The sequence below is a fragment of the Bombus vancouverensis genome, chromosome 8, assembly GCF_051014615.1.
Source record: "Bombus vancouverensis nearcticus chromosome 8, iyBomVanc1_principal, whole genome shotgun sequence".
NCBI lineage: Eukaryota > Metazoa > Arthropoda > Insecta > Hymenoptera > Apidae > Bombus > Bombus vancouverensis.
In genome coordinates, this window is record NC_134918.1 from 36,551 (window position 1) to 50,351 (window position 13,801).

General features: G+C 34.1%; 1 protein-coding gene and 1 long non-coding RNA gene across 5 annotated transcripts; one reads left to right on the top strand and one right to left on the bottom strand.

Moving 5' to 3' along the window:
• Window positions 1-590: 590 nt before the first annotated feature.
• LOC143302993 (uncharacterized) lies at window positions 591-3,586 on the bottom strand. 3 transcript variants are annotated; one of them, XR_013058917.1, is made up of 7 exons: window positions 3,572-3,586; window positions 2,417-3,449; window positions 2,109-2,204; window positions 1,754-2,032; window positions 1,410-1,678; window positions 1,230-1,326; window positions 591-1,067 (listed from the first exon to the last, which is right to left on the bottom strand). It is a non-coding gene; the product is annotated as an uncharacterized LOC143302993 (long non-coding RNA). The 3 variants fall into 3 exon arrangements; XR_013058915.1 differs by lacking the exon at window positions 3,572-3,586 and having other exon boundaries at window positions 1,230-1,678; window positions 2,417-2,556; XR_013058916.1 differs by lacking the exon at window positions 3,572-3,586 and having other exon boundaries at window positions 1,230-1,678; window positions 2,397-2,533.
• LOC143302992 (omega-amidase NIT2-A-like) lies at window positions 3,024-12,361 on the top strand. Of its 2 annotated transcripts, XR_013058914.1 has the most exons (5): window positions 3,024-3,163; window positions 7,817-8,001; window positions 8,394-8,562; window positions 8,837-9,070; window positions 10,875-12,361. XR_013058914.1 is itself a non-coding variant. In XM_076620474.1 (4 exons), exons 2-4 carry the CDS (start codon window positions 7,918-7,920, stop codon window positions 8,968-8,970), a joined length of 387 nt encoding a protein of 128 aa, XP_076476589.1. In that variant the 5' UTR covers window positions 3,024-3,163; window positions 7,817-7,917; the 3' UTR covers window positions 8,971-10,686. The 2 variants fall into 2 exon arrangements, 1 of the variants encoding a protein (XP_076476589.1); XM_076620474.1 differs by lacking the exon at window positions 10,875-12,361 and having other exon boundaries at window positions 8,837-10,686.
• Window positions 12,362-13,801: the final 1,440 nt, after the last annotated feature.

Sequence of the window (13,801 nt, forward strand, 5' to 3'; positions counted from 1 at the left end):
TAAAACGTTCGTACAGGATGTACATTTTATAAGAACTCCAACAAATCTGCGTGTGCACCTAAAATACAAACTGATAGTGATTGTTCATAAGTTTATATACATTATCTAATGTCAATCGAAGGTATCAATTCTTTTTCTCCATAAGAGTACTTTTTCATTTATATGTGTTCAAAAATACACGTGTTCAACCGTGAAGCATATGTCACCTACAACGAAAAAGAGTTTTCCTATACTTAATATTTCCTTTATATACCTATGAAAGTCTATTCTTCGCGTAGTATGAAATTATGAATAAATCTGGAATATTGTTCAATCTGAAAAGAAAAATAACTTATTGACATCATTCATTGATACGAGATTCAGAATGTTTGTTTTGTCTTGCAGAGAAAGAAGGCAGCCCTTTCTTTTAATGTGAAATAGAAAGCGAAAATTTGAAAACAGATGTTTTGGAAATTTACTTGCAAATATCGTTTTCAATATCGTGATTTTCTTCCCAATGGTACTGTACTTTCAAATTTTCCAGTATCCCTCTAAAAACAAAAAGTCGAACCTCGTTATCATTAACATAGGCATTACAAGGAAGAGAAGTATTAGAAAGCAGCTCCTTTTTATTATGGATTTCTTTATAATCGTGTAAATAAGAAATTCCGGAAATTTTTTCCTCAAGAATTTAATTCTTGTGTTTTGATTGATAATTATTACGCTGCATACTAACTTTTCGCATACTGTTCGCGTCTAACAATTTCCTAATAATAACTACTTCAAAATTACATATGTTCTTGCACGAATTCAAAAGTACGTATGATACAATTACAATTGATTCTAAAATAATAATTATTTAAAGATATTAAGATACTAATTAAACGTTTCACTATATTTCAAAATCTGGAACAACAAATTTTTATTTATAAAAAATGAAACTGTGGTTATATATTCTTTGTCATGATGCTATTTCTTATTACCATGTCGACATTTTTTAAAATTCATTTTGTTATCTCTACGCAATATGAAAATTCATATACTGCTTAATATTTTTTACATATTATCCATCCACCGCATGATATCTCCTGAAAAATCAAAATATTAATGTTATATTATTACAATGCTTCTTAAATTTCAATTTTTGACAAATTTGAAATCCAATATATTTTGCACAATTATTATTTATCAAAAAATTCTAAGTTAGTAACTTTCTTTTCAAATGGCAAATAACATATACTTTGACTTACCTGTAAGTTTTTGTTCCTAATCATCATTTCCTCTTATAGAACATCATTATTGTTCTTATAATTACTACCGGTGTCATAGATATTGTAGTGGCTACAACTGAATTAATAGAAAATGATAAATAACTGTGTATAACACTAACACATAACTGTGTATAACAATGACACATAACTTTTACTTACATATCAGTCGATAAGGGATTACTGTGATATCCTGTTGATGTTTCTTAAGGCACTTGATTAGGTGTGATACGGTATCATTCCTTATGGTATACTGTAGATAAGTATTTTAGAAAATGACAAGAATAAATCTAAATTATTCAGAGGTTCCAGTTTCGGCTTAGACATAAATACAGGACCATTTGCAAAGAAGAAAGGGTGCGTTTCTACAGCCTCGTTATAGTAACCATGAATACCAATCTCTGAATTACTGGTTACTAAACATAAATATCCTATAAAATTTAATATATTTCTTTAATTTTTAATACATACATGAGTTAGTAGTTCTAAATTATGAATCATCCTACCTGTGATATTACACTTCTCCTTATAATATCATCACTCAAGTGAACAACATTAAGATCATGTAAACCATGTCATCCTATCTTACTGTGAAGATACTTAGTTATGTTATCTGACATTATAAAAATATCATCAAATTCAAGTCCTTTTATTCACATCACATGGCCACGACGATCTGGTTCTTCGTTATATAATGTTCTAAAATTTGTCGTACATATAGGATGTACAAACCGTGATATCAAGGTATCAGTTCTTCCTTCCCAAGGGACAGTTTCATTAAAATTCTGATAGAATTAAAAATTAATTATTAATATTCTAACAATCATATATGTTAAATACATTATAGTCAACGATATATACCTGAGCGAATGTAGGGGTGATTCCTTGATAATTATAAATGTCATCAGCCCACATCATTGTGCCACTTCTTTGTACTCCAGCCTCTAGATTAACAGCCTAAACAAACATACAAAATTTTATAGAAGCTGTACAAAATATAGTATATATGCGCAATATTGAAGCGTTCAAGGGGATATGAAGGTAATGTACATCACATACACGTGTACTCTCATGCAACAAAATACAATTAGATTTAATAGTATAAGCTCTTTTATTCATCATAATAGATTGGAAATTTAAGTGTCTTACGAGGGTGAGTAAAAAGTTACCCGCTCTGTCGGTGTAGAATTTATTTTAAGCAATTGTCAAAAAAGACATACATCATTTTTTGACATAATCACTCAATTTCTGTATACACTTTGTCCATTTGCTGAACGACCTTCGTATTTTCTCATTAAAAAATGTTTTGGGCTGAGCTGCGAACCACGAATGCATCGTCGTCTTCACCTTTTCATCAGCTTTTTCGGCATCCATCTCGCACAAACTTTTTAACACCCAAATCTGTCGTGCACTATTGCATAAGCAGAGCCGTGGCTGATTTGCAAATGATTTGCCACATTATCCAGCGTCACTCGTCTATTCCATAGAGCATAAGTTCATGAGCACGTTCAATGTTGTCATCGTGGATGTGGACGGGCGTCCAGCTGTTTTTTCATAACACTTGTGCGATCTTCTTTGAACTTTTGTGCCCATTCAAACACACTTCGTGACAAAACACTTTCTCCATAATGTGCATTAAATCTTTGATAAATATAGGCATCAAACATAACCTCCGACCACAAGAAACGAATCACAGCATCCTGCACTGTTTTCCTGCAAATCACCATTGCAAAGCGCCATTACTCGCGCAACGGTCACAAACGAATTGACGTAACACAATGTAACCTACGCAGCAGCACTGAACAGATATTGACGTCATACGAAGAGTGCAGATGGATCAATACGGTCGACAGAAGTTTTAACTATCTGGAGTGCGGATAAATTTTTACCGAGAGTCGTATAGGAATCTATAATCTGTAAGTACACCTTTGGCTGAATGGAAATTTCTCTTACATATAGTCAAAAATGCAGAAACAGTGTATTGAATTGGAAAGTGATAAAAAATAAGTGAAGTTTCGAGGTTGCATGTGATTGCATGAGTACACAGGACGTTTTTAGCGAATAAAAAATAATTTTGAAAGACACGAGACTTATCTTGTATTTTATGCACTCTCTGTGTCCGAATTTCCAGAAGCTCTCTATCTTATGAAGTGTTTTAGATTAGCCGGAAAATTTTGTATGTACATACAAGAAGTATACGATCTAAGTGGAATATTCCATTATTCTCTTGATACAACAGAAACGAAATTTACAGAACTTCTCAGAAAGTTGGTTTATTATTACCAAATTAATAGAATTAATATACGTTTATCATCTTTACATACCTAAGTTGTGGAGGTTTATCGTGCGTAAAAAATTAGTGTCGTTTCAAAGTTACATTTCGTACATTTTAAGCCTATAATTTGTAACGTACAAAACAATGTAAATTTGAGCTGTTTCTTATCTCCACAATAAGAAAATCCAACTTTACGTTTTTTACACAATGATATTTATGGAATAGTAATATCATATTATTGCATCGCTTGGAGAATGAAGTCAAGGTACGATGTGACCCTAGTGTAAACGCTGGGATACCCAGCTGTGCCGCACTTATAAGCATAAGACACAATACCTATTAAATACGAGGTTAATTCATGTTGTATCAGCAGTGGTCCGCCGCGGTCAGCCTGAAAGGATCGTTAAATTTTTAATCAAAGATACTGAAATATATCGATCGAATTGTATTGAAATTATACTTATATACAGTAATAATCTTCTATTGACTTGTGTATTGAAATGCTCCAATTTATAATGTACATGTTATATGTATTTTGAGCAAAACTAAGATTAGAAGGAAATTAGATTAAATACCATAATGAGGTGTGAGAAGTGGGCAAAACTATTGAATTGTGTTTATCTATTATTTCTAATGTTTAAGACGTCGATTTGATGTTAATTCGAATTGACGTGTCTTCAGATACCGTATAGTTTGTAGTAACTCTGTAACTTAATTACCGTACAAGAATCCTCTCCACCCTGAGCATGTTCGGCGCATATTATACCATCAGTGATATCAGGTGCATTAGGAAATTTGGAATAAGCTATTTTGCATTCGGCGTTCTTAATCACTGGCATTTGTACTTCCATTAATGCATTACGTCGTGGTCGTCCTACGAAGAAAATAAGAAAGATATTTAAGACTGGAACTGTTTAATTTTATTATAAAATTGATATCAATTACTATATCTTAATGCTCCCTATCCAGCAACAAGGGGGTTATAGCCGACAAAGTTGCTCTTTCGTAGGGGCTCTTTCGTACAAATGGGATATACGTACCCTGAAAAATAAAAAAATAAATGAAAATGCAGGAAACGAATGACCAAAAGTATGAGAAAGAATTGTACACGCTTTATGACACAATATATGTGTACAGTAAGAAATTTCAGGATATGATACTTCAGTAATACTCAATAGCATATATATATATATTTGAGGACTTACTCGAAAATGGCACCTCCTCCACCAATCTAAGAATGGCAATATTATGATTGTGTATGCTTTCTATTCCATCCATATGTGCACAATGTGCTGCGGTCAAAACATGCCTAGCCGTTATCAGGGAACCTCCGCACTTCCATAGTGGTTTGTCTGGGTTTCGGGGATTACGAAAACCTAATGCAGCGATCCATGGCCAAGCGCCTAAAATGCAATAGTCATAGTTGTGAATATACATAATTTTTTCTCACATAATGAGTAACAACGATTATTATCTATTCGATATTCGATCATACAGCAGACGATAAGTACATACGTACAAATACTCTGAAATAGAGATTTGATAAAGACAGAAATTAAATTTTTATTCCACTGGAATAGAAATTATTAAATAATTCTATATAATTTCTATTTGAACTATACTGAACTATAAAGTTCAAACGTGTAATTTCTGCCCTAACAGTTTTTGATCTCTATCCATATTATTACTCCTATATCAATTTTTTATTTCAAGCAAAAAGATACTCTTCCTAACATGGAGTAGAAGAAAGAAATAATTCAAGTTAATAAGTAAAGTTACTACCGATAAAATCATAGCATTATTATTTAGTCTAATTGAAATGTACATTGATGTGCTGTTTAATGCCTTTAAAGTTCATTCTTTGCAGTAAATGGCTTATTATTAATCGGAAAGAAAGACATAAAACGTACCAAGTTCAGCTGGTTTACCATCGACCACCCTGGTATGAGAGACGTTGCTAAAACTACAGTATGGTGGTCGCCAAGCCTTATACTTATACACAGTTTTTATTAAAATTTCTCTCTTCTCTTTGTTTGGATCGTCCGGACAGCAAACGATCGTAACATTGCCCTGGTATCTGCACACTGATCGTCTATAAAAATCGGTGGCTGTACGGTACTGTATCTGCCATATTTCTTGCAGAGGTTTACATTTTCTGTAGTCAAGGCACCTGCCTTCTTGATTGTTCGGTGTGGTACATTCTGGATCAAACAATTTTAAAACATTTATACAGTTCAAAGATGCGTAAGAAAGCGACACCGATTACTCAACTTTCGAAGTAAAAAGCCGATCAAGTCCACCGGATTGCCCTACAGACACGTATTAATCCGTAAGAGTTAGTCATCATGTTGATAATAATTATCTAAAGAAACTTTTCACGTGAAAATATAAAATTTTAATTGATTAGATATTGTGTTAGCCATACTTAAGAAAGAAAATGAAAATGAATGAAATGAAAGAAAAGGACTACCTTCAACCTCATTTTTTAAATAAACACTTTGTCAGTTTTGCGGTAAATAACTTCTTAGGAATTCAGGACAGTTTTTAGTGAATCATTTTGTTTCGACCGTTCGCGGAGAGACGCGATCGCGGGATAGCACGTCAACGAGAGTTGTAAGTTCCCGTTACGATTAAATAATCGACACCACGAACTGATCGATCCCCTTATTTCGATTATGATAATAAGGGTAGTTCAATGAAATTCCACAGAATTAACACAAATAAATTAATGTTTATTTCAACAACTTATTAACTAGAAAGATATAAATGGAACAAAAAAAATGTAACTGCGTTTTGGTTGATAAGTAATGCGCGACATACCACATGTGTTGACGGTTCGACTTCTCGAAAAGTTCTGAACGCCTTTCGATTTTTTTCGTTTTTTCTGGAAGGCGACCCCCGCTACGTTCGGATCACGCCACATTCTTTTACGCGAGGTAAAATACGGGCCACGAGTCGACGTTTCTGGAAGTCGCCCTGCTTAATGAACCATGCGCTTGCCACTATAATGTTTGTTTGCCGGGCAGACGCGACGATCCGTCTGCGACATTATAGTGCCGCGATCGATAGTTAAGAATATGACCTATGGTAAGCCGCATGGCGTAACATTCTCCCCCCGTTGAGAGGGTACCGATCAAACTAGCGAGGTGTGGTTGAAGTTCCCATCTTATTTCGTCTCGGTGGCTAGTTGTTCGGGTTTCTCGAGATCGGGTTGAATTGGCAGTGGGACAAGCCTTTTGACGCCCCGATCCAAAATGCTCTTTGCCGTCTGAACTGTAGCTGTCCGGATGACACCATCGGCGCCTGGATGAACCTTGATAACTCGGCCCAGAGGCCAATGCATGGAGGGAACGTTGTCCTCTCTGAGGATGACGATTGTGCCCTTTTGGATGCTGTGTCCACCCTTGCTCCATTTATTGCGGTTGGTTAGCTCGTTCAAATACTCCTTATGCCAGCGGTTCCAAAAATGTTGTTTAAGCTGTTGGATATGCTGCCATTTGGAGAGTCGGTTCGATGGAATGTCCCTGAAATCTCGATCACGTAAGCACATTAATGAATCGCCAATGAGGAAATGTCCGGGAGTGAGGGCTAGGAGATCATTTGGATCGGTGGAGATAGAAGTTAGCGGGCGGGAATTGAGGACTGCTTCTATTTCTATGATAAGAGTATTACGGTGTTAAGCTCATATGTTTCTGTTTCTCCACTCGCGCTGCGCCATAATATCCTTTGATATTTCCGATCCTCTGGTCGTACGAGGAATTGCCGATACATTTTCTCGATGTCGCCAGTGAGTACGTACTGATGAGCGCGGAATCTAATTAATATACAAAATAAATTGTGAATTGAGTCGAGAATATAGGATTTCCCCATTTTCATGATTATCGTGATTTTTGTATAAATATATTTTTTAAGATACTAATAATTAGGTACTTATAAATTAGTATTATCAATTATTTTGCATTTATAATTCCGCCTCTAGTATAAGTGTTAATTGAAAACTAACTTTATGTTTCAAAAAGTACTAGCAAAGTCGTTGAGTAACAAGCCACTGATGCTAACACAAATAGCATTGTCGTAATTAAGTATTTCTAAATATTCATTTTTCATTTTGAACCTGTAGAAACAATTTATTATATATACTATTAGCTAAGTAATTGCATATTTAATTAAGTCGAAATATAAAACTTAGTTATTTTGATAATTTAGAAAATAAAAAACTGACAAACATTTCAATTTAATTTATGGTTGGAACAAAAGACAGTTATTTTTCATTAATTGAAATATTGCAATGCAGAGTACTTTCCAAAATACGCCGAGAGTATTCCTGATGGTGAAACGAGCGTTGCTTCATCGAATGCAGCTAAAGAAAACAACATCTATGTAGTTGGTGGTACGATGCCTGAAATAGAGGGCGATAAATTGTACAATACCTGTACTATTTGGGGTCCCGATGGAACTTTGATAGCAAGACACCGAAAGGTAAGTAATATATTCCTTTATGGCTTTGAAGTTGAAAATATTGGGGTGAAGAAAGTGACTCTATCTAGGAATAATTTAGGAATATACATATGTACATACGTATACTATAACCAATTCTATAATTTACGGTTTATAAAATACGTTATGATACGGGAAACGCCCATTTTTGTTGTAATGTGTTTGTTGTTGTATAAATTTTTCACATACGAAAATACTTATTTTTTCTCCTTTTTAAACATTATTAAATGATAAGATTTTTTAATAAAAGAAAGTGATAAAAACGCTGTCAGTTATTAAATAAAAAATAATTAAAGTTTAGGAGTTGGTAACTTTGATATTAAATTACAAAAGTTGCAGCAATAGAATTAGCTACCACATTTTTATGTTATTAGGTACATCTATTCGACATCGACATTCCTAATAAGATTACTTTTCGAGAGAGTGATTCACTCAGTCCTGGTAACTCCCTAACGACGTTCGATGTGAAGGGCTGCAAAATAGGTATTGGCATTTGCTATGATATTAGATTCGAGGAAATGGCACGCATTTATCGGAACAAAGGTACAGTAACTTAACCGATCAATACTTAACTAGCAAAAAATTAAATATCTTTCTTAAATATATTCTATATAAAATTAATATAATCTGTAACTCTGTATAAAAAGAAGCTTAATTTAAAAAACCAGTATATTTGCTGAAAATGAAACAAATAAAAGAATTAAAAGCACAATAAGAGGACTGTCCCCGCATATTCAGAAATGATGGAATGTGAACCGTGCAACTACGAAGATAATTGGTATTCGGTGGCTTCATATTTCCTGCTTCTCTGGGTTAGGTTGCCAAATGCTGATATATCCAGCGGCATTCAATATGACCACTGGACCATTGCACTGGTCTTTACTTCAGCGTTCCAGAGCGAATGATAATCAATTATACGTTGCCTGCATATCACCGGCTCGTGTTCCTTAAGCAAGTTACGTCGCATGGGGACATACACAGTTGACCAATCCCTGGGGAAAGATTCTTTACGATTTGGAAACTCAAGAGAATATGGCAGTCACCGATATCGGTAATTTACAGCTTAAAATTAAAAGCGAGAGATCCATGATGTAATTAATTTTTAGTCTCGTTAATTTATCGATTTAGCCATCTTCCTCTGTATTTGTTGAATTTATTAGTAAGCATTACTTATTACTTCGTATGTTTCTTTTTTCTATCAGATGTAAAAGTTGTTGAGGAAGTAAGGGCTCAGATACCTACATTTTCTCAGAGACGTACAGATTTGTACGACACTGTCTGTAAGAAGGAGTAACTCTACACTAAAAGAGAAAATGTTTTTTTATAATATTTCTACTACCATATCCTTTTTTTGTGAATTATTACTAATTTCTTATCATTTGTACTAAATGAATGACTCAATTAAGAAAACCAAAACGTTATAAATAATAATCTGTATATCTTGTGTATCAACATGTAATTGGATATTATAATAATATAGGAATGCTATAATAATATAGGATAATAATATAGGAGAATAATAATATAGAAAAAAATACATGCTTTTAAACACCTTTAATATCGATCACATAAATTGTTATAATTCACAATGATTACGCATACATAAAACACCCCTTGATAGTAAAATTTACGATCAGAAGGCAATTACGTATCGTTTAACAACATTTAATTTATAACACCTTTTAAACATTTAGACAGATTAACACATAACACTTCTTATATATAAACATCAATTCGAAGTTATCAGCTTGGAGAAATTGGTCGATTAATACCTGTAGATTGTCTGTCTCGATGAAAGACTTAAAGAGAGCAAAAACATGATAATGCCGCTAATATAATATTCCTTCTTTCTTGTATCTGTCTGCCTCTCAGGTCGTTTTACTAATTACAATAAGTAATTTCGACTTCTTTGCGCTCTCTTTTAACGTATTCGAGACCGAAAGAAATTCATATCAGTCAGTAGGCAAGGGTATAATATACATATTTTATATATAACTTATGTAGTAATGTATATATCATGTTAATTTCATATTTTTTTCAATATAGAATATTGAATATTTCAATATATTATATATATATATATATATAACTGTACATAATACATTATAGAATAACATAGTATATAATTTTATATTTTAAAAATATGAGGCATACTATTTAAGATTGTCATCGATTTAAAATCAAAGTATGAAAAGGATACCCTGGAGAGAGTAAAACACAGAATCATTCCAACTAAACATTCAGATCGTACCGACACCTAGGTATCGTCTTACAATTAAATCTCGGTCTCGAATGGATTAAAATGAAATACATACTTGCAGCTTCAACATCTTCAATATCGAGGAGATTCAAACTTTACAAATAAATGTAAATTGCGATGTAAAACAAAGCGATGTAAAAATGGAAAAAGGAGGAAAGAAGGAACAGGGAAGCAAAGAGAAGAAACGAATTTTTCATTTTCTCTTGCCAGGAATATAAGATGCTAAGTAATCTTCCTAAGTAATCTCCTCCAGCTTTTTCTAGTTTGATCAATAATTATTAGTACATGTTAGGAAAACAAATACAATTTTTGTTCTCAAGCGAGGTATAATTTAAATTTTGTATGTACACAAAAATGTTAAATATCTGTAATAAACATGGTATAATCAATTTTTTTACATAAAATTATATTGTATAGGCTATTGTTATTTAAACATTTTAAATTGGATGAAGAAAAAAAATGACGCAAATAAAACGTAGGACATTTTAATTAAAGAGACTAATATAGAGATTTATCTACTTAACTGTGATTAAATCATCTCCACTTAACGCTCTACCTCTTCTATTAATTATGCTTCGTTAAACTATGATTACAGAGTGTTTCTTCGACCAATCGCGGGGAGACGTAATCGCAAGGAGAGACGTCAACGGGGGTCGTAAATCCCCGTTACGATTATAACAATCGACACCACGAGTTGATCGATCCCCTGATTTCCGTTGAGATAATAAGGGTGATTGAGGTTGTATAACCCTGTGATTCACAGAATTATAAATTATATGTTTCCAGCACTTAGATTACACTGACGGAGAGAAATAAGTAATTAACAACTTGTCGCACGAAGCTAAGATAGATATGTGCGTTAGAGCAGGGCTCTTATAAGTGGATTCAGTGTATTAGTGGACGTAGCACTATGAGATATTTAGGAGAGGAAATGTATGCTCGACAATACCGAGACCGACTCTCGCGTTATGCTTAGACTGCCCCGCTGGGCATTAGCGTATACTTAGTAGTTGACTTTTGAACGATGTAGAAGAAGTGAAGTTGAGTGACGATGCTGTGTCGGAGGAAAGCTAAGGATGGGTGTGTCTAGCGCACGGGACCATCGGATTTGTTGGTGCCGATGTTAGTTAAGAGAGTGAGGGAAACAGGTTTCGCTGTTAATTGGTTAACCGAAGGGTCTTAACCGCCCTCGAGAGAAAGTGGTTAGTGGGAGGAAAGTTGCAGCGCACGTGAGAAAACTAACTTTCCCTTGTCCCGCCGTAGTAGACAATAGTCTTTAGAAATTCTTCGGACACAGATGTTTGTTTGTTTTGAAGGACCTTAGCAGGCAAGTGACTCGGGTTTATGACGGGTGCTTAAGGATATTGAGGGTACGCCGTACGGAAAGGCGGACATCTGGTGTCCGTCTGGCCCGCGGTGTGTGACCTGGGCCAGGCAGAGAGGCCCGGCGTAACACAGAGGATGGGTTTTTTGATAAAATGACATTCTGACAAATATATATAGATCGATATATATAGATATAGATAGACAAATATATAGATTTTTACAACAGTAGTTATGAATGAACAGTAGTTATTGTATCAATTCCGTTCTTCAGAAGCTTCATTTGTGAAAAGACAATTGACCAGAATATGGATTCACTGTAGTTATAGCTATAGGATTTCAATCTAGTTGACAGACTTGCTTTACGTAGAGAATATCTGTCTCTTGTTCTACCTTATCGCGATTCTCTCCTCATCTTATACGCTTTGTCGAGCAAAGTAATATTGGCATATATCTCGGTTCTGGTTACAATCATTAGTTTCCGCCTAAACGGTTAGAATCACATAGCTCGCGCTCTACTCTCGTTTATTCAACATTCAGGCCATATGGTCGCATGCGACGAGTTTTATGTTAATTCCGACCGATTACAATACCTTTCTTTCGTTTACAAGGAACGACGAGACTGGCAGTTGCGTGATTTCCAATGCAAAAGCCGCGATATCTGCACGATAACCTAACCTCAACCGATTTTGTTGTACTATTCTTATGTGGACTTCGTTTGTACCACTTTCGTAACAAAAATAGAATACGTAGAACACAGCATTCCGTTATGCGATATTGTCGATTCCTAACATCCGAAAAATCAGAGATAATTATTTCCCTACAGTTGTACATTTGTGTGAAAAATTACGAACGTAAAGTTGTTTGGTGCATGCACAGTCCTCCCCTCCCCTGCATTTGCGTGGACATGCTAGAAAGATTCACTTTTCCACGGTGAAACTGTATGTATTATAATTTCATTTTTACAAAGGTCGAACATCCTACTATGCATAAATTTAATATTAATATAAGCAGGTTTCGTGTTAAGTATTACATCTGACGTATAAGCACACGTGTGTACGAGCCTTGGTTTTAAATGTCTTATAGTAGACACCGAAAAGATTATTCAATTGGATATCTGACTCAACATCAATATTTTACTAGGAGATAACATGTTAAGAACACGTTGGTGGATGACATGGGAGATGATGAATGAAGACATACTTCTGTGAGATGCATAAAATAGTAGTCAGAACGTATTTTGGCGCTTGGGGACAGCAACAGCTTTTTTTTTTTATTTATTTGTTGGAATACAATCAATTCTCGCGTTGAGAATTTTCAGTAATTTTTCTGGCGTGGCGCAGTGACATGGCTGTTTATTTACAATAAGTTAATACTTATTATAGATAGGTATAATTTATAAGTATTATAAGTAAGTGGATATACTTAATTTGGATAATTAAATGAATCTAACGTTTAGGTCTAGCGGGTAGTGCCTCTTCAGCCTGCGAATCTGGTCCGTCGTATCGAGTAGTCCAGTGATTAGGGGGTTTCGGTGTTTCTTGAATCTTTTGCTATATCTGCCGCTATATTTTGCTATTTCCTCTTTGACTGTAGGTATCTTGAGGTCGCGATGGATGGTTTCGTTGGTAACATACCAAGGTGCGTCTATTAAGGCTCTTAGCGTTTTCGATTGGAATCGTTGTAGTATTTCGATGTTGGAGTTACTTGCTGTTCCCCATCGCTTCCTATATCCCTATATTCCGTACTTGCTTCGCTTGGTACTTTTATAATTTTCGCAATTACAATAAAAAATTTAATTCTTAACAGATTAAAGATTTAACCTCTTGCTTTATAGTGTACAATAATTTTTTTTTTTCTTTCTTTTGTATAGGTTATGTGATCCATAGTTTGAGTAAGTAGTACATATATATATATATATATATATATATATATATATATATATATATATATATATATATTTACGTGACAAGCTTTCATTTCAATCTATATTTAAGATTAATATTTTATCAGTTTCTGTTCGTAACAACATCGAAGTAGTCAATAAGTTTGAAGAGTATAATTAAGGAAGTTATGAAGCAAGAGGTTAAGAACAAATTCTTAAAGAGGTTATGTACAACTCAGTAGTACTGCTTTACATTACTTTGCGAATTACTTTTCAAGCATAAAAATAGTTTAACAGCCACTTATAGTTACTTC

Bases quoted from the DNA above. Each gene is read 5' to 3' on its own strand.
- LOC143302992 (XM_076620474.1), top strand. From the start codon at position 7,918: ATGCCTGAAATAGAGGGCGATAAATTGTACAATACCTGTACTATTTGG. The intron at 8,002-8,393 runs GTAAGTAATATA...TTATGTTATTAG, and splicing joins TGATAGCAAGACACCGAAAG to GTACATCTATTCGACATCGA. The intron at 8,563-8,836 runs GTACAGTAACTT...TCTCTGGGTTAG, and splicing joins ACGCATTTATCGGAACAAAG to GTTGCCAAATGCTGATATAT.